This window comes from Felis catus, chromosome B1 (genome assembly GCF_018350175.1).
Source record: "Felis catus isolate Fca126 chromosome B1, F.catus_Fca126_mat1.0, whole genome shotgun sequence".
NCBI lineage: Eukaryota > Metazoa > Chordata > Mammalia > Carnivora > Felidae > Felis > Felis catus.
In genome coordinates, this window is record NC_058371.1 from 16,343,269 (window position 1) to 16,370,000 (window position 26,732).

The 26,732-nt window shown below is 35.8% G+C and overlaps 2 protein-coding genes across 4 annotated transcripts in view; one reads left to right on the forward strand and one right to left on the reverse strand.

The window, feature by feature from the left end:
* UFSP2 (UFM1 specific peptidase 2) overlaps window positions 1–26,732 on the reverse strand; it is an 81,367-nt gene that overhangs the window by 47,457 nt on the left and 7,178 nt on the right. Inside the window, exons 3-7 of one of the 2 annotated variants that reach the window (XM_006930569.5) lie at window positions 16,232–16,287; window positions 15,900–15,965; window positions 14,304–14,414; window positions 11,446–13,561; window positions 11,064–11,137 (exon numbers count right to left, since the gene is read on the reverse strand). In XM_006930569.5, coding sequence (XP_006930631.4) covers window positions 11,088–11,137; window positions 11,446–13,561; window positions 14,304–14,414; window positions 15,900–15,965; window positions 16,232–16,287 — 2,399 coding nt within the window. In that variant the 3' untranslated portion in view covers window positions 11,064–11,087. Of the gene's footprint in view, window positions 1–11,063; window positions 11,138–11,445; window positions 13,562–14,303; window positions 14,415–15,899; window positions 15,966–16,231; window positions 16,288–26,732 lie in introns of those variants that run through there. The other variant, XM_045056826.1, reaches the window with a different exon arrangement.
* CB1H4orf47 (chromosome B1 C4orf47 homolog) overlaps window positions 1–26,732 on the forward strand; it is a 96,602-nt gene that overhangs the window by 22,993 nt on the left and 46,877 nt on the right. The window lies entirely within an intron of this gene.

Below are 26,732 nucleotides of genomic sequence, written 5' to 3' on the forward strand. Positions count from 1 at the left end.
CCTTCTGTTTATGGTCTTTGTAAAGCTTCATATTAGTCAATGGCAGCCCCAGGATGAGTTGGAGGTAGGGAGAATGGGGAATGCCCTTTTAGTTGAGTATCTTACACAAGTACAAAGTTACAAGATGGATGAAGTTTGTCTTTGGTGTTCCTCTCACGTGCATCTATAGCTGTCCAAAGCTGCCCCTTCCAGAACACCCCCTCTTGATCTTAGCCTCTTGGTCCCGATTATCTCTTTTTCACTCACCCTACCACTGTAGAAAATACCTGTTGTTCTTAAAAGATATGATTTAAATACATTACTGTAATTCATGGTCAGGTCTTTATCAACAGCCCTTATTTAATTGGGGGTGGTGGTCATAGTCTTTAAAAAGGGAAATTTATAATATCTATTAATGTAATATATTGGGGAAGTTATTTTTTAAAAAAATTTTTAACGTTTATTTATTTTTGAGAGAGAGAGAGAGAGAGAGAGTGTGAGCCGAGAAGGCAGGGGGAGAGAGGGAGACAGAATCTGAAGCAGGTTCTGGGCTCTGAGCTGTCAGCACACAGCCAAACACAGGACTCAAACCCATGAATGGTGAGATCATGACCTGAGCTGAAGTCTGGAGCTTAACCTACTGAGCCACCCAGGCGCCCTGGGGAAGTTATTTTTGATCCATGGTGATTTCCTTAGTACTTGTCCCTTTGCCATCCGAGTCTTCTCAGAGCTGGAAATCAGAATGTATAAAGGCTGCAATACTCTTCTTTTTAACCCCCCACTTTTTTTTAAGTGGGAGACTATTTTAAAGGGATTGTAGATGGTACAGAGAATTTTTACTATTGTAAAATCTATACACCGTATAGATTTTCACATCTCAAACTATTTACATTTTTCTAAAAGAGTGTTTAAAAATCTCTATTTCCTACCCAAAGGACAGTGTGGAATGAACATCTTAAAGACATTATCAAGGGTATAATGTGACCCAAAGGGAATACATTTGCCTTTAGGAATAGTTTTACAAGGTACGCATAATTGAATAAAAGTCATATATACTGATAAATGTTAACAAATAAACCTTATGAATATATGTATTCTTTTGAGATATGAGGTTTATATTTTCAGGTTTTATTAAAATCTAAATAGATGCTTATTTTCACCTGTGCTTTTGTTAGCTATAATTAATTTTTTTAATGTGCGTCTAATAGCAATGCACACTTCGTATAATATTGATAGATGGGAATGCTCATCTAATGCGTTATTGAGGGTGTAAGAAGCAGTATGACAATTGGCAGAGCTTATTTAGACTTTACATAAATGCATTGTATCCCTTTACAGAAAAGCAAATGCAGAAACCAGTAACAGGAATAGTGAGGCATGTAGAAAAACTAAGATTTTTGAAATGATGAGTGACAGGAACACACACACATGTATACACATTTGATTTAAGGGGTATAAACTATGATGTCCACTGATTGTTTTGTTACAACTTATTGCCTCTTAATGTTGAAGATACAACAATACAACATTAGGTAGTTCCTTGTGAAACAACTTTTTTCTTTGGACTCCGACATGAAGAGTTACAAGGTAGTGGGCACTGACATTTTATCTCTTGACAACTCAGGCATCTAGTTATCTTCCCTCCTGTGATGATGCCTGTATATGACTTGAGAAGTTTTCTGCAACCACCTTCAGTGGATAATGGAAGACATAGGCTTGCTCAGCAGCTATTAATCTCTGCTAGGAACCATCCTACCACATCTATTGAAGGCTCGTAATTGAAACAAATGTTCAGGATGTTAACCTGATCATGGAAGAGAGGCTTAACTTGAAGAGAGACCAACAAGAAGCTCCAACAGGAAATAGAAAGTTAAATAATAGCATATATTTTTGGAAATCTTATCCTGGTTCTTCAGACTGCCTGCTCCTTTTGTATGCTAATGTTGTGGGACATAGATTAAGAATAATAAGTCAGTTTCAGCCTATGACAGGCTGTGTAAATTGGAGCAAATCACAGAAATCTTGAGACCCTTTCTTCATTTGTCTACCTGGAAGAATTATCATGAAGACCAAATTTAAAATACATTGTGAGCTATAAAAAGTTATATGTAAAACTTAAAAAAAAAACAAACTAGTCATTACCTGTCAAATAATTTGTTGTAAATAATTTCCAATGTAATTTGTTAATTTGGATTTTTCATCAGTCATAACTGAATATGGTCTTTTGTTTACAATGCTAAAAATGAATTAGTAGCTAACACTTATATAGTGCTTACTGTATGCCAGGTACCATTCCATGTGCTTCACATATTAATATGTTTCTATTTACTAATCACTTAATCTTCATTTAACAAATGATGAAAAGGAAGCAGAGAAAAGTTAACTTGTCTAAGGTAGCACAACCAACCGTGACAAAGCCAAGTGGTCTGTCTGCTTTTGACTACCTGTTACTATGTTTTGTCCCCAGGACACTTCCCCAATTTTCCACAAAAATAATGATTCTTCCTAAATGGCTTCAAGTCACATTATTCATTCTGCAGCCCGTATCAGAACTAGAGAGCAGAAGGTGGAAGTTACTTACTGGTAGGAAATCAAGTATAGAGCACAAATTAGTTGACAAGGAGGAAAACGGGGAAAACTTTTCAATTTATTCCTCTGTACACCTTATCACGGGTCACAGGTTGCAAGCCTGTGGGAGATAGCTAGAGAAACGTAGTGTATCATTCCCAAATTTACATGTGATTTTTCAAAAAGACAGAGCAATATGGAATCATTACACTTTAGTTAGGAAGAGACCTAAATGTCATTTTGTCTAAATTCTTTAAAATATTGCTCCCAAGTGAATGCCCAACCTACATCTGACACTCTCTGGTATGATAACATTGCCTTCATTTAGCGTTCATTCAACAAATATTGAGTGCTTACTCTGCTCCAGGCCTGGTTCTAGGCCCTGGGACGCATCAGTAAACAAAATAGACAAAATCTCTGCCTTGCATTTGTTTAGGTAGAGAGCTAGTAGTAACACCAGGTAAAGAGAAGTGCTGTAAGGACAGTAATGCAGGGTAAGGAGATAGAGACTCATGGGGGTATGTTTGAACTATTTTTTAAAGGATGGTTAGGGAAAGACTCTCTGAGAATGTGACATTTGAGAGAGACCTGAAGGGCATGAGGGAGTGGGTGGTTGTTCCAGGCAAAAGGAATAACAGATGCAAAGACTTTGAGGCAAGCATGATCTTAGAGTGTGGAACAACAAAAAGCCCAATGTGCCTATAGCAAATTGAGAAAGGTAGGGAGCATTAGGAAACTAGAGAATCACATAGAAACTACATCCAGAGGGTCTGTAGGTCAAAATCAGGACTTAGGATTTGGTTTCGAGTGTTATAAGAAGCCATTGAAAGTTTTTGGAATAGGCATGCTATATTAATGATTTACATTTAACAAGATCTCTTTGGTTGATACTTGGAATATTGACTGTAGTAGGGTAATGTGGAAGCGGGAAGGCCAATGTAATAGACAAGATTTAGTGATGGCTTAGACCAGGCCAGCAGTTTGGGAAATGTTTCTTACGTGAAATTGAAATCTGTCTCCTTAAAGTTTGTACTCATTAGCCCTTGTTCTACTACTTATAGATGTATAGGGAAAAAAACCCCAATGCTTTTATACAGGATAACTTCACATATTTGAAGGTAACTTTAATTTCTCTGGTTGTTTCTTATGACATGTTTTTCAGTTCTTTCACCATTTATTCCTTTCCTGCATAGTGATAATGTGTCTTTTTCAAAAGAATGAGGCTTAGATTAAGCATACTGTTTGTTTTTTAATTTTATTTAATTCCACATTAGTTAACATATAGTGTAATAACGGTTTCAGGAGTAGGATTTAGTGATTCATCACTTACGTATAACACCCAGTGCTCATCCCAACAAGTGACCCTCCTTAATGCCATCACCCATTTAGCCCCACCTACCTCCCTCCATCAATCCTCAGTTCTCTGTATTTAAGAATCTCTTATGATTTGCCTCCCTCTCTGTTTTTATCTTATTTTTTCTTTCCTTCCCCTATGTTTATCTGTTGTGTTTCTTAAATGCCACATGAGAGTGAAATCATATATGTCTTTCTCTGTTATTTCACCTAGCATAATACATTCTAGTTCCATCTACATTGTTGCAAATGGCAAGATTTCATTCTTTTTGGTGACTGAGTAATATTTCCTTGTATATTTAACATCTTTACCCACTCATCAGTTGATGGACATTTGGGCTCTTTCCATAATTTGGCTGTTGTTGATAGCGCTACTATAAACATCGGGGTGCATATGCCCCTTCAAATCAGTAGTTTTGTATCCTTTGGATAAATACCTAGTAGTTTAATTGCTGGGTCATAGGGTAGTTCTATTTTTAATTTTTTGAGGAACCTCCATACTGTTCTGCAGAGTGGCTGCACCAGTTTTCATTCCCACCAGCAGTGCAAAAGTGTTCCCTTTGCTCAGCATCCTCGCCAACATCTGTTTCCTGGGTTGTTAATTTTAGCCATTCTGACAAGTGTGAAGTTGTATCTCATTGTGGTTTTGATTTGTCTTTCACTGATGTTGAGTGGTGTTGAACATCTTTTCATGTGTCTGTTAGCCATCTGAATGTATTCTTTGGAACACTGTTTATGTCTTTTGCCCATTTCTTCACTGGATTGATTATTTGTTTTTTGGAGTTGAGTTTGATAAATTATTTATAGATTTTACATACCAACTATTTATCTGATATGTCACTTGCAAATATCTTCTCCCATTCTGTCGGTTGCCTTTTAGTTTTCGTGACTTTTTCCTTCACCGTGCAGAAGCTTTTTATCTTGATGAGGTCTCAATAGTTCATTTTTGCTTTTGTTTCCCTTGCCTCCAGAGACATGTCTAGTAAGAAGTTGTTGCGGCTGAGGTCAAGGAGGTTGTTGCCTGTTTTCGCCTCTAGGATTTTGATGGTTTCCTGTCTTACATTTTATTAGGTCTAAGTTTCTTAGGTCTGTTTTTCAATTGTTTTTTTTTTTCTTTCTTTTTTTGAATTAAGTACCTTATTTTATTTTCTATCTTTGTCAACTGTTAACATAGCATGTAAGCCTGTAAGTTTTCCATCTTATTCTTTAGCTTTGATTTTTATTACATATTGATCCCAGTTTTAACTAATCATTGGGAAGTTAGCAAGATAATGGAAGGCATAAGGTATTCCAGGAAAGGAAAACAGCATGTAAGCCATCATGATAGCTCAAAACAACATGCCACTTTCAAGAAATTACAAAATATTCAAGGTGAAGATGAAAGTTGAGAAAATATGGCCACCATTGTACATTTCATTCATTCAATCAACGAATATTTACTGAGTGCCTACATAGTGTGTGAAGCACTATGGTAGGTGCTAGTAACCATAAATAAAATAGATATGATCTTATGGTACTTATAATCTCACAGAGGATATGGGCATTAATAAACATTATAAATGTGAACTAAGAAGATGTTACTTGAATACATACCAAGGTGACCTACCTTCGTCTCAAAGATCAGCAAGACCTTCTTAAGGAAGGATGGTTCAGAAGAGATCTGAAAGTCTATAAGTCAGAGTTAGTAAAGTAAGATGATGATAGATGGTGGGAAAGGTTCCAAGCTATAGAAAATGGATAAATCCCTCCCAGGCAAGGGACAACTTGTGTATCATTTTAAAAAGTGAAATAGATCTACCCTAGCTAGAATGAAAACAGCAAGGGAGAATAATAAGTAATGAAGTTAAAGGAAGAGAAATGAGCCTACTCCTGAAGCCAAGACTACACTGTATGTTAACTAACTTAAGAATAAAATAATAAAATTAAAAAAATAAAAAGTAAACAGAGATATCAAATAAGCCAAGTTAGAGAAAAAAATGTTGTCCTAAATACTTAATACAAAAGAAGTCAGAAAGAGGTAAAAGAAACAAAATAGACGGGACAAATAGAAATCAAATACATGGATTCTAGTTAATTACATTAAACTTATTAATAATTACATTAAATGTAAATAAGCTAAATACTGCAATTTAAAAGCATAGATTATCAGACTTGATAAAAAAACCCATTTATATGCTTCCTAAAATAAAACCACTTAAATTTTTTTTTTTAGTGTTTATTCATTTTTGAGAGAGCGACAGAGCATGAGTGGGGGAGGGGCAGAGACAGAGGGAGACGCAGAACTTGCAGCAGGCTCCAGGCTTTGAGCTGTCAGCACAGAGCCTGACACGGGGCTGGAACCCACGAACTGCCAAGATCATGACCTGAGCCAAAGTTGGACACTCAACCGACTGAGCCTTACAAGTGCCCCAAAACCACTTTAAATGTAAACACACAGGTTAAAAGTAAAAGTATGTACTTAGCTTTTTAGTTGAATTGTTTTATATTGGCAATGGTTTTAACACAAATATTCTATTATGTAATCATAAGTATCACAGTTCTTTAATCTTAGTTCTGTATTTAAGTGGATACAATGCTCACCTTTAGTCCTTTTTTCAGTACCTGAAGTCATTGTGTTTTTGCCATTTATATAATTTTAAAATATTTTTTTTAAATTTATTTTTGAGAGAGCAAGTTGGGGAGGGACAGAGAGAGAGGGAGACAGAGAATCCCAAGCAGGCTCCATGCTGTCAGTGTGGAGCCCGACACAGGGCTCAATATTATGGACTGCGAGATGATCATGACCAGAGCTGAAATCAAGAGTTGGGTGCTTAATAGACTGAGCCACCCGAGCACCCCATGACATTTATATAATTTTATAATAAAGGAAAATACGAGACCACAGTTTTTCACATTTATGTGCATCAATACTTTTTTAAATTAGTTTTTTTATTTGAGTGTATTTGACACACAATGTTACATTAGTTTCAGGTGTACAGTGTAGTGATTTGACAAGTTTAAACATTATGCTATGTTCACCACCACTATCTGTCATCATACAATGCTATTATAATATCATTGACTATATTTGGTGTACCTTTTATTCCTGTGACTTATTCCATAACTGGAGACGTCTATCTCCCATTCCCCTTCACACATTTTGCCTTTCCTCTCTACTCCCCTCCCTTCTCGCAACCATCAGTTCTCTGTTTATAGGTCTGATTCTGCTTTTTTTTGGTTTACTCATTTTTTTTTTTTTGATTCCACATATCAGTGAAATCATATAGTATTTGTCTTTCTCAGTTTGACATATATATATTTGAGTTAGCATAATATCCTCTAGGTCCATCTGTGTTATCACATTCATCTATCCGTGGATTCTTAGGTTGCTTCCATTTGTTGGCTATTGTAATTAGAGCTGCAATAAGTATATGAGTGCATATATCTTTTCAAATTAATGTTTTTATTTTCTTTGGGTAAATAGCCAGTAGTGGAATTATTGGATCATGTACTGTTTCTATTTTTAAATTTTTGAGGAACCTCCATACTATTTTCCACAGTGGCTGTACCAGTTGACGTTGCCTCCAACAGTGTACAAGAGTTCTTTTTTTTCCACATTCTTGCCAACACTGTTATTTCTTACCTTTTTGATTTTAGCCATTTCTTCAGGTGTGGGGTGATATCGCATTGTGGTTTTGATTTGAATTTCCCTCATGATCAGTGATGTTGAACTTCTTTTCATGTGTCTGTTGACCATCTGTATGTCTTTGGAAGAATAACTATTCAGGTCCTCTGTCCATTTTTTAAATCATGTTGTTTGGGGTTTTTTGTTTTTATTTTTGGTGTTTAGGTATATAAGCTCTTTATATATTTTGGATATTAACTGCTTATCAGATATATCATTAATGGATATCTTCTCCCATTCAGTAGGTTGGTTGCCTTTTTGTTTTACTGATGGTTTCCTTTGCTGTGAAAAGCTTTTTATTTTGCTATAGTTCCAGGAGTTTATTTTTGTTTTTGCTTTCTGTGCGTTAGGAAACATATCTAGAAAAATGTTGCTGCTTCCGATGTCAGAGTAATTACTGCTTGTATTCTCTTCTAGGATTTTTATGGTTTCAGGTCTCACATTTAAGTCTTTAGTCCATTTTGAGTTTATTTTTGTGTATGGTGTTAGAAAGTGGTCCAATTTCATTCTTTCACATGTAGCTGTCTAGTTTTCCCAGCACTGTTTATTGAAGAGACTGTCTTTTCCCCTATTTCGTATTCTTGCCTCCTTTGTCATAGATTGACTAATTGTGGTTTATTTCTAGGCTCTCTATACTGTTCTTTTTTTTTTTTTAATTTTTTTTTTCAACGTTTATTTATTTTTGGGACAGAGAGAGACAGAGCATGAACGGGGGAGGGGCAGAGAGAGAGGGAGACACAGAATCGGAAACAGGCTCCAGGCTCTGAGCCATCAGCCCAGAGCCCGACGCGGGGCTCGAACTCACGGACCGCAAGATCGTGACCTGGCTGAAGTCGGATGCTTAACCGACTGCGCCACCCAGGCGCCCCTTCTTTTTTTTTTTTTTTTTTTAATGTTTTTCATTTATTTTTGAGAGAGCAAGAGAGTGCACACAAGTGGGAGAGGGGCAGAGAGAGACAGAGATACAGAATCTGAAGCAGGCTCAAGGCTCTGAGCTGTCTACACAGAGCCTGATGTGGGGCTCAAACTCATGAACCATGAGATCATGACCTGATCCAAAGTCGGACGCTTAACTGACTGAGCCACCCAGGCACCTCTCATCTGTGTTTTTGAGGTGGAGAGGGAACATAAACCTGCCATTCTCCAGTCCCTATGACCCGGAAAGCATTCCCCCAGCTCCTCCATAGTTTTGCAGAGTTCTAGAATTGTCTCTTTTATATGCTAGTTGCTCTTTTAAACTGCATTTTGTGGTGGTTGTTGTTGTTTTGTCTTCCTATGTCATAATCTTGGTCTGGAACCATCCTCATTATGTTTGATTTTTTAGGATTCAGTCATCGGGTTTTCATGGTATATACTTATGATTTGACTATGAAAAATTTCTACTGATTTCAGCATTGCAAATATAAAAGTAAAAACATGCAAAAATACATACTATGCAAACACTAAAGACAACTGGAGGGCTCTACTAATATCGGTCAAAGCCATTAGAATGAGGAGAATCACCAGGGATGAATGGGCTCACTTCATAATAAAAGGATTAACTCACTAACAGGACATGATAGTCCTGAAACTGTACACATGAAAGAGCTTTAAAACATATGAAAGAAAAAGTAATAGAATGGACAGACCTACTTCTCTACTTTTCCATAGTAATTGTTAGAACAAGTAGAAGATCAGTAAGAATACAGAAGATTTGATCAACACTGTCAACCACTTTTCCTTGGTGGACATTTATAGAACATTCCACTTAACAACAGCAGAATATACATTCTTTTCAAGTTAATTTGAAACAGTAACTAATATAAACCATATTCTTGTCAGTAAAATAAGTTTCAATAAACTTAAAAAGATAAATTGTACTGAGTATATTCTTTGATCACAATGGAATTAAATTAAGAGTCAATAACAGAAAATACCTGAAAATCTCCAGAGTTGGAAGTTTAGCAGCTCACTTCTAAATATTCCGTTAGGTCAAAGAATAAATCATAAGGGAAAGAAAATATTTTGAATTGAATGAAATTGAAAACATATTAAAATTTGTGTGATGCAGCCAATGCAGTGGTTGCAGTGAAAGTTGTAGCTTTAAATGTATATAGTAGAGAAAAATAAATTTTCCAAACCAATGACATGATCTTTCACTTTAAGAAATTAGGGAAAGAGCAAATTGAGCCCAAGAATACAGAAGGAAATTCCTAAAACAAGAACAGAAATCATTGGATTAAAAATAGCAAAGTTAATAGAGGAAGATAAACAAAACAAAAAGCTGATTTTTGACAAAAGCAATAAAATCAATTGAACTCTAGAAAAACTTCCAAGAAAAAAGGAGTACCCCTAAGTTACCATGTCAGGAATTTAAAATGGGACAATTACTGTAGGTCCTCTGGACATTAAAAAGTAATACAGAGTATTTTGACGAACATATGCCAATGCATCTGAGAATGTATATGAAATGTACAAATGAACATACAAATGATCCAAAATGACTAAAGAAGAGATAGAAAATCTCAATAGTTCTATATCCACTAGTGAAGTTGATTTTTTAATGTAAAACCTTCCCATTTAGAATACTCCAGACTCTTTGGTGAATTCTATTATGTACTTAAGGAAGAAATAATATCAATAACCAATCCTATACTAATCCTTTTAGAAAATGGAGGAGGAGGGAACATTTCCCAACACATTTTATAAAGCCAGATTTTCCTGATACCAAAACCAAGTAGACATTAAAGAAAATAACAGAGACTGATATTCTTCTGAATATAGAGGGAGAAATTCTTAACAAAATATTATCAAATTGAATCAAGGAGTATATATTAAAAGGATATACATAACTTAGTGGAGTTTATCCCAGGAATGCAAGATTGGTGTAGTGTTTCAAAATTAACTGATGTAATTGCCATGTTTACAGCTTAAAGGGAGGAAAAAAATACACATGATCTCTTCAGTAAGTGCAGAAAAAGCATTTGACAAAATTCAAGAAGTGTATTTGTATCATAATCAGCCTTGGAAGCTAAAGATAGTGTCTTCTGGAGCAAGAGCAGGTATGCTAATTTTCCTGTATAATAAAGGTAATGTTTCCATCAAGAGCAAAGGGCAGACATGCTTACGGCACTCATGAAAGATTTGGTTTCCCGAAACTCAGAGTTCTCTCCTCTACTGCTGTGTGACCCTTTTCATGTTGCCTATAGGGATTGGGGCTTGGAGAATCGATGCGAAAGTGCTGGTGTTCTGGCTACTGCTATTGCTGTGACAAACTGTCCTTTATCTCTGACACAGGACTGTCATGTCTTCCACTGGAACCCATGAAACTGTGTCAGACTAACATTAGCTTACAAGTTCAGTAAAATCTCAAGGCTGTTCACAGTTCTTGACAATATAAAAATATATACCTAATTCCAGTTTCTAATTAAAAATTACCCTAATCAATTACAAGGTGATTATAAACCTATATAAAAGTGAATTTATAGCAATTTTGTGGAAAAAAGGACTGGACAAAGGATTTTGAAACAATCATTTTAGAAATTTATTTACATATCTTGGATGGAAGCAATTGATACACTTGACTTGGATTTCCTGGGGAAAAAAAAGAATTTTTTAAGGTGGGAGTGCCAAGTGTACTTCAGAAAACAAAATAAAAAATCTTGCTCCCTGCTTTGTGCATATACAATGTATAGAAATAATATAAGTAAAATAACAACATGACTTTTATCAAAAGAGCAAAATTCCTAAATTCCACTGTATAATAAATTGGATACACATCTTATAAGACTAAATTGTATTTATCTTAAAAGTTTCCTTCTTATTACTGAACTCTGGCTAGTGCCCAGTAGGTGAAAAAAATCTTATACACGTCTCTACTAATCCACCACAATATTACATACCTTTCAAATCAGGAGCCAAAGGCCTACTCCTAGGGCCAGAAATGTCTTCATAAATATCATACTTTTCAAAATGGAATTTCTCTCTTCTTGAAATATAACCCATTTTTGATAGGTCACTCTGTTGACTACAGATTTTTTCACTTAGATTTAAATATTCTCTTTGAAGATTCCGCATCTCAAATTCCAAAGTATCCCTTTCATTTTCTATACTTCTTACATAGTTTTCTAAAAGTATTTTGTCTTCTGCAAGTCTACTGATGCTATTCTCAAATTTTATATTTTCTTGACTATGTTTTTTTAGTTCTTCTTTTAGAATCTGATTATCTGTTTTAATTTCCATTACCATTTTTGATAACATTTCACATTCATTGCCCATTTCTGACAAACTATTCTTATAAATACTTGCTTCTGATTTTGCATTTTTAATTTCTATCAGAAAATTCTCTTCTGCAGTAGATTGGTATTTTTGAATATTCTCAATTTCTCTTTCCATCATTTGTCTAGCAGCAATAGATTCTTGTAATGTTTTTTCGAGATTAAGTTTTTCATTTTTAACTGTTTCTATTATTTGAAAAAGTGTCTCTTGTTCAGTTTTTGCCAATATTTCCTTCTCTTTTAGCTGCATTATCTCTAGTTGGTTTTCCTTCAGTTCATTTTCAAGCGAGCTTCTTTCCTTTAAAAGCTGGTATGTCTTTTTCTCTAGCATTTCCTTTTCTTCTTGTATCAATAGAATATTTGTTTTCATTGATTCCATTTCTATACTCATACGATTATTTTCATTATTGACCATGGCCATATCATTTTGAGTTTTGTGTTCCTTGCTTTTTAGTTGATCTAATGTTTCTATCATTTGTTGCTTCTCCAAAGAAAGTTGATTGTTGTTTTCCTCTAGAGTTTTATTTTGTCCTATGAGAACATTATATTTACCAATTATTTTTTTCAATTCTTTAAGACATTCTTTACCATCTTCTTCTTTTTTAATTAACTTGGACTGAATAGTGTTCTTTTCTTCAACCAAATTCTTAAGTTGCTTTTCATATATTTCGATTTTCTGTATTAGAGATTGTGTGGTAAAGACAAGAGGTTTTATTTTGGTCTTAAGGGTTAGATTTTTATTCTCCAGTTCTGTTACCTTTTTTTGTATCTGCACAGACTCTTTTAGGTAATTCTGTAAGTACTGAATTTTTGCAACACACTGCTCAGTAACAGAATTGACTTTGGATGTCTTCTCATTTTCAAATATTATTGGCCCTTGTTTTATTACTAACGGTTGCATTTCTTTGTCTTTTATTTCATATTTTGTTGAGTCAGAGAATGGCAGTGTATGTCTTAGAGCTCTGGAATGGAATTTTAAATCTGTAATATTCTTGCCAGTGATAGGAATTTCTTTACTGTTTTTCTCATTTCTCTTTCCCCTGTGTATTTCACTCTTAGATAATTTTTTACATTTCCTGCAAAAATTCACATGGAATTTTGACACTGTTTCCCTGAGTGGGAGTAATTTGTTTACTAATGCCTCTAATTCAGAAATTCTCTTTGATTTCATATCTTCATTTAAGTTACTTTCTATATTTTCTTCCTTAATAAAATTATTTTTTTCTTTGTGAATTGAAGACAGTTCATATTTACCATTGCTTGGAACATTTCTTTCAGTTTTTAAAGTTTGAAGTTCATTTGTAAGTGCCAGTTCTCTATCATGTGACTTTTGTAGCTCTTCCTTCATTTGTTTGATAGAATGGCAGATATCATCTAAGTTTTCACAAAATCTGTGCTTGAGAAAAGGCTCGGTAATTTTGGATTTATCCAGAATTACTGTATCAGCTTGAGACATCACATTTTGAGGTACATTAGGTAGAAAATTATAAAGATTACTATAATTTTTCAACATGTCAGAATTTTCTGAAGGATTCATAATTATGTTTGAAGGTGAATTGTCTGTTGAAGTTCTCAGAGTTAATACGTCCTTGAAATTTATCTGCGATGTCATATCTATACCTTGAGAGAGACTGTTAACACTATCACTGCTGAATTTTTCTTCCATTGAATGAATAGCGTTAGACTCCTCAAAAGGATGAATTTTCTCCATAGAAAGGATTTCTTCTTGATTCTCTATAGGCTAGTGACAATAAAAAGCACACTGTAAATGTATTATCATTTGCCACATGACCAGCAAATCAAGAAAATATTTTGTGGAGGATTTGCTTTTATAACCAAAATGAACATTTTATCCATTTCTACAGCAAAGAAACCTAACAAATATGATTAATTTTCTCTAGAAAAATCTAACAACAGTTATTTTGAGATCTGTAACTCTGGTCTTCACAATTTGCTTGGAAATTGCGCTTATTTCCTCAGAGGGTGACATACATGGGCCAACCCCTCAATTTCAGAAATAGAAATTTAGAATCCTTCAAGAGGCCATCATAGATTCATGGGGAAGATAGAAGCAATAGGTCAAATGCAGTAGGTAGTTTAAGGGAAATGAATATTTCCACTTCTGGGCTGTTGGTCAACCTTTGCATTTCCCATTTTGGATGATTCTAGGGCTGTGACTATTCTAGAAATGCGAGTTCTAATCAGCGTAGACAGAGTGACTCTCATTCCAGCTTGTTTCTAGGGAATTCACCTCAGGTCTAGGTCAATCCTACTAAAAGTAGAACATTTCCGAAGTGGATAGGAAGGCTAAAAAAACCTGCCTTGTATTTCAGTTTACTTGGGAATCTTTTAGGTATTCCTCTGCCCCACAAAGTCCATTTGCCCCACGAAGAAGGTAAGAATGTAAAGGGGAAGATAAACTGGTTGTAGTAACATTTTTGAAGTACCTAAATAGAGAAGTAGTTTTGAACAGAATAACATACCAAAGCTTTTTCAAGGCATGTTCCGAATACTAGATTTTTTTCTGAGTTAAATTGTGGGTTTTCTACTTCAATAATACTTTTGTTCAAGATTTCACTGATTTCGGACTGTACCTTTAAAAGATAAATTGATCATGTTAGAATTTGATTTCAGATTTAGAAACTTACGAATGTATAGCAATAACAGATATTATGATACCTTTAGATTTCCTGCACATAAAAATTCTTTTCATTCATATAATGTAATTTATTATAACCTCTGTTATTAAAGGAATTTTTAAGAAAATTATAACTTTATTATATGATAAACAGAAAAAATTTAGTAAAGCAATAAAATTTTATGAACAATATTCAAGTAATTTTGGATGCTTGAGTTTTACATTGTTGAATAAAGCAGAGACTTTTGATCTCTGTCATCAGAATAGAATCCATTCTGTCACTCAGGAGGAGTTTATCTTCTCTTTCCATTTCCTTGCAGTTGCTTTTAGTACAAGAATATTAGGATGAAGTTTATATTAGGTCTTTAGTGAATCTGTGTTGTGTTAAGCACCACCATATCCATACCCTATCCTCTGTAAATACTGTCCCTTATTTGTTCTGGATAAAGTCCCACAAGCCTTTGGTGATCCCACTTCCAGCTGCATGTGACCGAGAGCTAACCAGTCAGAACACTGCCTCCCTTTGAACAGGGATTGGCTCAGGCATTGCATATGACCCAATCTGGGGCAGCCAAGTCAGGCCAAGAACCTTAGGAAAAACTGTTAAGAGAGAAAAGCATCATCTCTTCTCCAACTGGAATCTGGAAGGATAAAAGCCTGGAACTTCTAGCAGCTCTTCTGCTACCACATGAAGTCTGAAAATCCATTACAGTGGAAAGCAGAACCAAAATAAGGAGAGTTGTTCCTTATGACATAAGTCCTTATCATATGGATTAAGCCATCCTCAGGTGAACCGTTCCCAGGCTCTTCAGTTATGTGTGCTCATCAAGTACACTTTTTCCCTAAGTCAGTTTGAGTTAGATTTCACATCACTTATAATGAGAGTTCCTATTTGTAGACTGTATATAGGTATCACTTTAAACATACATGTTTTTAAAAAAATCGGCGAGTACTATTTCTTTTTGACTATAGTTGACCCAAATTCAACTGTAACAGAAATAGTTCCCCTCAAACAAATTTTGAGCCTGGAATATTTGTAACCTTTTATTATATTCTTTTTTAAAATTTATTTTTTTAAATTTTTAAATTTTTAAATTTTTTATTTATTTTTTAATTTTTTTTAACGTTTATTTATTTTTGAGACAGAGAGAGACAGAGCATGAATGGGGGAGGGGCAGAGAGAGAGGGAGACACAGAATCGGAAACAGGCTCCAGGCTCTGAGCCATCAGCCCAGAGCCCGACGTGGGGCTTGAACTCACGGACCGCGAGATCGTGACCTGAGCTGAAGTCGGACGCTTAACTGACTGAGCCACCCAGGCGCCCCACCTTTTATTATATTCTAACATAAACTAATCAGTTGGATAATGATCATTAGCTTACAAATGTGGAGTGGTATCTTAAGTTTGGCTATTTCCCATATAGAGATTGAAAGAAACATACCATGCTAACATTCTGCAAAGTCTGTATTCGGAGAGCCTGAAATGATTCCAGTTGATGCTGAAGAGCCTATAACAAACATAGTATGAAATTGATCAGTTTTGAAACTGTTATTATTTCTTTTTATATGTATTCCCCAAAGTTGCCTATTTCCAGAAAGGATCACATGAGAGTCAGAGGACTCACATTCTTAGTCATTCTTGCCAATTCTCCAATCCATTTTCATGGAGATTTTTGTGGAAGACCCATGTGCATTTAGGAAATATTTATTCTGAAAAAGATCAGCCTTTACATAGGTATTTGGAGAAAATAAGATGAAATGAAAATGAACTTACTTTCAATGCTGATTGTGGTTGGATTTGATTTTCTGATTCCGATATGCAGCCATATTCTAAAAAGCAAAATTGAAAAACCATGTGATCTAATTCTTAAGTTTTTTTAAAACAGTTGTGATGCAAAATAGCCTCCTAACTTTCTTGGATAGTGAGACAGAGATAATGAGAAGTTTGATGTTCACCTTAAGAAGAACCCAATGTTAGTCACTTAATAAAGTCAAATAATTTTTGCTTGACTTAAAATGCCTTCTGGAGGTTATAAATAGTGGTTTTATTTTCTTTCTGTATTTATTTATTCATTTATTTATTTAATTTTTAAAACTTTACATCCAAATTAGCATATAGTGAAACAGTGATTTCAGGAGTAGATTCCTTAATTTCCCTTACCCATTTAGCCCATCCCCCCTCCCACAACCCCTCCAGTAACCCTCTGTTTGTTCTCCATATTTATGAGTCTCTTATGTTTGTCCCCTTCCCTGTTTTTATATTATTTTTGTTTCCCTTCCCTTATGTTCATCTGTTTTGTCTCTTAAAGTCTTCATATGGGTGAAGTCATATGATTTTTGTCTTTCCTGACTGACTAATTTCACTTAGATTAATATCCTCCAGTTCCATCCATGTAGTTGTAAATGGCAAGATTTCATTCTTTTTGATTGCCAAGTAATACTCCATTGTGTATGTATGTATGTGTATATGTGTATATGTGTGTGTGTGTGTATATATATATATATATATATATATACACACACACACACACACACACACACACACACACACCACATCTTCTTTATCCATGCATCCATCAATGGACATTTGGGCTCTTTCCATACTTTGGCTATTGTTGATAGAGCTGCTATAAACATGGGGGTGCATGTGTCCCTTTGAAACAGCACACCTATATCCCGTGGATAAATGCCTAGTAGTGCAGTTGCTGGGTTGTAGGGTAGTTCTATTTTTAATTTTTTGAGGAACCTCCATACTGTTTTCCAGAGTGGCTGCACCAGCTTGCATTCCCATGGTTTTACTTTTATAATAGGCCATTAACGTGTAATGCCAAACTTGGAACTCTCAAAAACAAATATTTTTGTTTCTGCAATGTAAACTGCATTAAAAAAAAAAACAAAAACAACTAATGATCCTATTATGGGAGACCTTTCACAAAGTACTGTATAGGTCTCTGTCTGTGAAATGGCCATGCGATGTTTTTCCTCCTTACCATGGAAAACAAAATGGATTAACAAAGCATAATTTTTGTCATGCCTTTAAGCAAGGTACTATAAAGATCTATGTATACCTTCCTAGAAAATAGATTATAGATCTGTAACAGGAGAGACTATAAACTGCAGATTTCCTGACATACATCCTTCTTTATCCAAATAGGCTTTTAGCTTGCTTTGTAAATTTTTATTAAAGACTTTTAAAAATATTCAGTGTCCCAAATGAAGTGAGAGTTATGATAGAATGCTCCTCTAGGATGACAATTTCTGCCCTAAGAGAAGGTTTTAAAAGAGGTCAGCACATCTCTCCTTCAAATGACAGTCTACCAGATGTCATAGGAGCTGGTTGCAAAGTATAGGCACCCCTCTTAACTGCCATCTGGCCCTCATCACTGAGAGAGCAACTCTGGTTCAGAGCCTGGAGCCATTTCGCCAATTAAAGACTCCCACCTTCATCAGAAGGCAGAGAAGGACAGCGAGTCCTCTAGATATTGCTGAACTTTGCATCTTACTAGGAATAAAATGGTAGTCTGAAATGTTTATCTCAGAGACATTAAAAAAAAAAAAAAACCAAACTCAGATGAGGTCAGACTAATGCAGCAAGGCACCCCCAATTTTTTCAGACTCAAGGACAACTTCTAATGACCTCAAATAGATAAAAATTCAAATCAAAAAGCATATATTACCTAGAATCCCATTGCCCAGAATTAACTGTTATGAATTTTAGGTACCCTCCCTTCAGTCAGCTGTCTATGCATATATGCAGGAAAAAAGAAATGATTTTAGAACAGTGGGATATTATACATTTTACTTTGATAAATGGTATTACATTTATGTTTAAGAGAATAAAGAAAACTGCAAATAGTTGAAGTTATCACTAGTATTCAAATTTTTTTCACTACATGAAAGATTATTTCCTATGAGATCCCTCTGAGCTAATGGAAATATATCACAAGAAGGACTAAGAGATTGGAATTTTTATTTTTTAAAAACATTCATTTCCATTGTATTCAGTATTGAGTTACTCCCTGCCAAGAAAGGAAGTAAATGATGAGAAAATTAGCATTATACTTGCTCTCACATTTACTCCCTACTTTTCATGATATTTGCTCATTATATTATTTTCACACTGTGATGTTTTATGATGTTTTACATTTTGCTATGTGACTATGATTTCCACAGAGCTAAACACAAACATAGGACATTATTATTGTAAATATTTTCAGCCTTCAACTTTATTCTTGATGGATTTACTGTCCAAAATTCCATCTCCTTTCTGCATCAGTAGGGCCAGCCTCCCTTTTCCCCATAGATTTCCTTTGTTTCAGTTAGGAGGACTTGCAAATTCAAGGCAAAGTACAGGATTTCTTTTGCTAAAACCAAGTAAGAAATACTGGGTCAAAATAAATTTAGAGACTTACTGAAGGGATATAACAAATGTAAGTTTTTAAAGAAAGAATGTGGGATTCATATAGTGGTTCTACATATATTTGCTTCCCTCCATCTCTTCCTTCTTTTTTGACCACAGTATGATTGCAGTTACCAGGTTGCTTCTTTTCATGTAGGTCAGTGTAACCTGAGCAGCTCTGCTCAGAATTTGTTTTCTTTGACATAATGTAGATGTTTTCTCTTGACATCCTTCCCAGAGTCCAATGGTCTATTCCTCTGAGATACAGTTTTAGGGCCAGTGTGTTTTCCTACCCATTTTCTGTAGCCTAAAAATTAGGTGTTGAGGTCTGGGGTAAGAGAGATCATTTGGAGCTGTGTGAAGCCTTTGCTGGAGGATGTGATCTCTGCTGTTTTGTTGTTATTCTCTGAGACTACTTAGAAATCTATAGGAGATATATCCTGTTACCCTAAGGAGATATTCTCTTGATTGGGATTATTTCCTTAATTCAGTATAGAGACCTGGAACTAGGACTGCCACATAAGACCATACAGGTTGTTCACTACACAAGAGCTCCTGGCCAGAAGATATATGTGGGCTGAAATGTGTCCCATGTTCCACTACAGTCAGCTAACCAGTACCCTATTTGGGTTTGCATATACCTAGAGTTTGGTTATACCTTTCTCTAATCCACACAGAGGCACCCCATGAGCTAGTGGCAGCCCTACTCCTAACTTCTTTCATTAGAGCAAAGTAAGCCCCTGTTGATCAGTGTCCAGGTTTACTCATCTATCTTCCCAGCTGCTCCTCTGTACCCACCCAAACCTCAATCAGCAGAAAGGAAGACACAGGTATTTCCTCTTTTTGTATCCACATTTGGAGTGGGAGAGGCATTAATGAATATTTTCAGGATTTGACTTGTTTTATTCTAAAAGTCAGAAGCAGTGTTAGAAGGTAGTCTGTACTTTGCCTTGCCAGCATCTTCTGTTTTTATCTTTGGCCTCTATTTTCCAATTTCCTTCTTCAGGTGCTGCTGGTGAAGTTTTTGCTGATTTTCTATTTTGTTGTTGTTACTGATCTTTTCATTTGGTGCTGGGGCAAGGAGGTCTGGGATCTTCCTTGGCTCTAAAATCTCTATGTGAAAGTCTAGAATAATTTTTATAAGTTAGTGATTTAGCTTTTTTGTTTCACATTTAGTGATTCATTCCTTCAACATCATTCATTCAAGTATTGAGTGTCCAATGTGTGGTATTCTGTTGTAGGTAAATACTAAGGACACAGCAATGAATAAGACAACCAAGGCTCCTGTGGTCATGGTGCTTCCATTCTGGAGAATGAACAGGAAAAAAAAAAAAGAAAAAAAGAAACAAGATACTTACAAATAGGGATAAATAACACAAAGAGGATAGGCTAATGTGACAGGGAGGATGGGGACAGCAGTGGAGAGAGTGCTTAGCAGAGACCTATCTTGTCACATGAGTTTTTAGCTGGGATTCCCATATGATAAGAAAAGGCCATCCATGTGAATATCTATAGGAAGAGATTCAGAACAGAGGACATGGCAAGATCCTGAAGCAGAATATGTTTATCTGTGTTTGCAGAACAGAAATAAAGTCAATATGGCCTCAGCTTAATGAGCAGATAGAAGCCCGGTATGATTAGAGGTGAGAAGGGGAGACAGGAATAGATTATGTAGGAACTTGTGGGCCAACCCGAGTGGTTTTGCTTTTATTTTAAGTGAAATGGGAAACTTTGAAAGGTTTCAATCAGAAGAATGATTTGATCTGAAAAGAAACATTTATAGGTTACTCTGCCACATGATAATGGGTTATAAGGTGGCAATTGCAGGGCTACTGCAGTAATCCAAGTTAGAGACAAAGGTATCTTAGACTAGAATGGCAGAGGGGAAGATGGAGAAAAATAGGTTGATTTAGAATAGATTCTGGGTATAAAACCAGCAGCATTGCTGGGGTATTAAATGTAGCCAGAAGAGAGGAAGAAAGGATGACTCCTGGGTTTTTGGTGAGAACAGATGGATGATGAATGATGGTGTTATTTACCAAAATGGAAAAGAATAGAGTAGGAAGATTTTTTAGGGAAAATTTTTATACATGTTAAAATTAAGTTTTCTATTAGACATCAACGTGGACATACACAGGCAGTGGGATAATCCTGTCTCTGATTCAGGGGAATTGTTATGAACACTATTGGAAAATACAGGTGTCACTACTGGCCTAGACAAGGGAAGTTTCTGTGCAGTGACAGGCACAAATGCCCAAATGAAGTGGCTAGAGAGGATGGAATGTAAAGGTTTGTGGGCATTGAATATAGGCAGCTGTTTTTGAATTTTACTGTGGAAAGAAATAGAGTGCATAGTGGAATAGGGTGTATGCATGTTAGAAGTGATGTGAAGGTCAAGAAGAATTTTTTAACCATGGGAGATTTTAACATGCCTGCTTGCTGCTGGAATCATGTAGTAGAAAGGGAGAAGAGTAATTCTGAAGGATGAGGGAGGCTAATTGCAGAATCTGAGTACTTGAGAATTCCAGGAGAGCTTTGATAAAGAGGAAATGAGTTTTGAGCAGGGGTAATTCTTCCATTGAAACTGGGGACAAGAACAGGAGCAGGAAGATGGCAGAGTAGGACCCCCCTAGGCTCACCTTGTCCCACAAACACAACTAGATAATTATCATATCATCCTAACTACCCCAAAAATCAACTTAAAGACTGACAGAAAAATCTCCTTAACTAAAGGGAGAGAAGAGGCCACATTGAAGATGACAGGAAGTGTGGAAATGTGGTTTAGGGGAGAAACAGATCATGGCTGCTATACAAGGGAAGGAGACATGGTTGCTAAAAAAGAAGGGAGAGGAACACACAGGGGAATTCATAAGGAGAATGTTTCCTCAAAGCCAATGGCTTAGAAAGTGAGAGGGGTTGGATTCCATGAGTTCTTGCAACCAGTAGGGTTTTGGGGCGCCTGGGTGGTGCAGTCGGTTGAGCGTCCGACTTCAGCCAGGTCACGATCTCGCAGTCCGTGAGTTCGAGCCCCGTGTCAGGCTCTGGGCTGATGGCTCAGAGCCTGGAGCCTGTTTCCGATTCTGTGTCTCCCTCTCTCTCTGCCCCTCCCCCGTTCATGCTCTGTCTCTCTCTGTCCCAAAAATAAATAAACGTTGAAAAAAAAATTAAAAAAAAAAATCAGTAGGCTTGGTTGGGATAGAGCCCAGAGAGCACTGTGCTGCATCTAGAGAACAGGCAGACAAACAACCAGGGGACAATGTGGAAATAGCAATCTGAAGAGCGTGTGGGGCACACAATGGGGTTATTTGCTCTTCTCAGAGCACATCCCTGAGGGGCATCATTCACAGACACCTCTCCAGGAACAAAGGAGCTGGCTGGTGCCATTTCCATCCCCTCCTACCCTTCAGCATAAACACAGAATAACCTGCAAGAAGTAGTGCAGTGCAGACACTAGCTGCCTAACTTGCTTACACCAAGTACCACCCCCTCTGCACTTCAGTGGAACTTCCATTCTCAAACATGCTTGCCTCAGTTCCAGTGCGGCAGGTCCCTCCCCCAGAAGATTAGTGCAAAACCCTGTCCACACCATGTCTCAATACAGAGAGTTTTGCAGGGTCTCAGTTCTGGTGGAGGTGGTGACAGGTCTCATTTCACAAGCAGACCAGAGCACATCTGTGAGCTAAAACTCACCACATTCAGGCCAGGGACCAAACACTGCCCACAGCATGCAAGGAGAGCCTCTGCAGATGACTGGCCTGAAGGATAGAGAAGCCAGAATGCAAAAACAGAGTGTATGCATCACACCAGAGACATTCCCTGAAGTGCCAGGCCTTGGGCACTACATGACCTCTTAAGGCCATTACTTTCAGAAGCAGGAGACATAACTGGTTTTTCTAACACAGAGAAGGCAAGAGCCTTAGATAAAATGCAAAGATGGAGGATTTGTCCCAAACGAAAGAACAAGATAAGGCCAAGGCCAGAGATCTAAGTGAAACAGATGTAAGTAACATGCCTGATTGAGAATTTAAAGCAATGATCATAAGGATACTCTCCGGGCTTGAGAGAAGAATAGAAGACATCAGCGAGATCCTTACCACAGAGACAAAAGAGTTAAAAAATAATCAAATGAAGTCCAATAAACAAGATTAGAAACACCTTTGATGCAATGAACAGTAGGCTGGAAGAAGTAGAGAAATGAATTAATGACTTAGAGTAACGGAAAGTAAGCTGAACAAAAGGGACAAAAAAGAATTGTGCAAAATGAGAATAGACTTAGGGAACGCAGTGACTCCATCAAATGTAATAACATTCATGTTATAGGAGTCCCAGAAGAAGAGCAAGCAAAGGGGGCAGAACATTTATTTGAAGAAATAATAGCTAAAAACTTCCCTAATTTGGGGAAGGAAATGATATCCAGATCCAGGAGGCACAGAGAACTCCCATCAAAATCAACAGAAAGCAGGCCAAGACATATTGTAATTAAATTTGCAAAATACAGTGATAAAAAAATCTTAAAAGCAGCAAGACAAAGAAGTCCTTAACTTACAAGGTAAAATCCAAAAGGCTAGAGGGAGATTTTTCAACAGAAACTTTGCAAATGAGAAAGGAGTGGCATGATATATTCAAAGAGATAAATGGGAAAAATCTGCAGCCAAGAATACTCTATCCAGCAAAGCTATCATCCAGAATAGAAGGAGAGATAAAGAGTTCCCCAGACAAACAAAAACCAAAGGAATTCATGACCCCTAAATCAGCCCTGCAAGAAATATTAAAGGGGACTCTTCCAGTGGAAAGGAGAGACCAAAAGTGACAGTATAAAGGTAGAAAACACAAAAGTGGTAAAAATGAATATTTCTGTAAAAATCAGTCAAGGAACTCACACCAAAGGATATAAAATATAATAATGTATCACTAAAATGTGGGGAGGAGAGGGAAAAAGAATGGGTTCTAACTTGAATGACCATCAACTTAATTTAGACTGCTATTTACAGAAAAGGTTATATACAAGCCTAATGGTAAGTATATATCAACAAGCACTAATAAACATGCAAAGAATAAAGAGAAAGAAATGTAACTATGTCACTAAAGAAAATCAACAAACCATGAAAAAAAGACAAGAAATGATTAAGAAAATCTCCAGAAACAACCACAAAACAAGTAAAATGGCAATATAAACATATCTATCAATAATTACTTGGACTGTAAATGGACTAAAGGCTCTAGTCAAAAGATGCAGGGTGTCAGAATGGATAGAAATACAAGACTTACTTATATACTGCCTGCAAGAGACTCATTTTAGATCTAAAAACACCTGCAGATTGAAAGTGAGGGATGGAGAAACGTTTATCATATCATTATCATGGACGTCAAAAGAAAGCTGGAGTAGCAATACTGATACTTTATACAAAGTAGACTCTAAAACAAAGACTGTAATAAGATACAAAGAAGGGCATTATATAATAATGAAGTGGACAATCCAACAGGAAGATACAATCATTGTAAATATTTATGCGCCCAATATGAAAGCACCCAAATATATAAAACAATAACAACAAAACAACAACAAAAGCAATAAGGCATATAAAGGAACTAATTAACTAATTGATAATAATAGTAGGGTACTTTACATCCTCCTTATATCAATGGACAGATTATCTAAACAGAAAATCAACAAGGAACACTGGACCAGATGGCCTTAACAGATATATTCAGAATATTCCATCCTAAAACAGCAGAATACACATTTTTTTCAAGTGCACATGGAACATTCTCTGGAATAGATCACAAACAAGTCTTAACAAATACAAAAAGATTGAAATGATACCATGCACCTTTTCTGACCACAACACTATGAAACTAGAAGTCAACCACAAGAAAAAATTTGTGAAGAGACCACAAACACATGGAGGTTAAACAACATGCTACTAAACAATGAATGAGTCAACCAGGAAATCAAAGAAGAAATTAAAAAAAAAATACATGGAAACATATGAAAATGAAAACACAATGGCCCCAAACCTTTGGGATGCAGCAAAAGCAGTGCTAAGTGGGAAGTTTATAGCAATACAGACTTACCTCAAGAAGTAAGAAAAATCTCAAATAAATAACCTAATCTAACCTAAAAAGGATAACAAACAAAGCCTAAAGCCATCTAAAGGAAGGAAATAATAAAGATTAGAGCAGAAATAAATGATATAGAAACTAAAAACAAAAAAAAATCAACAAAACCAGAAGATGGCTCTTTGAAAAAATCAATAGAATTGATAAACCTCTAGCAAGACTTATCAAAAAGAAAAGAGAAAGGACCCAAATAAATAAAATCACAAATAAAAGAGGGGAAATAACAACCAACACCACAGAAATACAAACAATTACAAGAGAATATTATGAAAAACTATATGCCAATAAATTGGACAACCTAGAAAAAAATGGATAAATTCCTAAGAGACATAAAGTACCAAAATTGAAACAGGAAGAAATAGAAAACTTGAACTGATAACCAGCAAAGAAATGGAATCAGTAATCAAAAAACTCTCAGCAGACAAAACTCCAGAGCCAGATGGCTTCACAGGTGAATTCTGCCAAACATTTAAAAAAGAGTTAATACCTATTCTCAAATATTCCAAAAAATAGTAAAGGAAGGAAAACTTCCAAATTCATTCTATGAGGCCAGCATTATCCTGATAGCAAAACAAGATAAAGACCACACGAAAAAGAGAACTACAGGCCAATACCCCTGATGAACATATATGCAAAAATTCTCCACAAAATACTAGCAAACCAAATCCAACAATACATTAAAAACGTCATTCATCACGATCATGTGGAATTTCTTGCTGGGTTGCAAGGGTGGTATACTATTCACAATCAATGTGAAATATCACATTAATAAAAGGATAAGAACCATATGATTATTTCAATAGATGCAGACAAAGTACAACAGCCAATCATGGTAAAAACTCTTAACAAAGTAGGTTTAGAGGGAATACACCTCAACATAATAAAGTCCATGTATGAAAACCCACAGCAAATATCATCCAAAATGGGGGAAAACTGAAAGCTTTTCCTCTATGGTCAGAAACAAGACAAGGAGGTCCACTCTCACCACTTTTATTCAATATAGTAATGGAAATCCAGCCACAGCAATCAGAAAACAAAATGCATCCAGATGGGTAAGGAAGAAGTGAAACTTTCAGTATTTGCAGATGACATGATACTATATATAGAAAACCTGAACGAATCCACCAAAAAACTGCTAGAACTGATCAATGAATTCAGTGAAGTTGTAGGATATAAAATCAATGCACAGAAATCTGTTGCATTTATATGCAGCAATAATGAAGCGGCAGAAAGAGAAATTAAGGAATTAATCTCATTTACAATTGCACCAAAAATAATAAGATACCTAGGAATAAACTTAACTAAAGAAGTGAGAGACCTGTACTCTGAAAACTACAAAACATTAATGAAAGACATTATAGATGACACAAAGAAATGGAAAGACATCCATGCTCATGGATTGGAAGAACAAATATTGTTAAAATGTCCATATTACCCAAAGCAATCTACACAGTTACTGCAATCCCTATTAAACTACCAAAAGCGTTTTTCACAGAACTAGAATAAACAATCTTAAAATTTGTGTGGAAGCACAAAGGACCCTGAATAGCTAAAGCAACCTTGTTAGAGAAAAGCAAAGCTGGAGGCATCACAATTCCTGACTTAAAGCTATATTACAAAACTGTAGTAATGAAAACAGTATGGTACTGACACAAAAATAGACACATATATCAATAGAACAGAATAGCAAATCCAGAGACAAACCCACAATTATATGGTCAATTAATGTTCAACAGAGCAGGAAAGAATAGCCAAT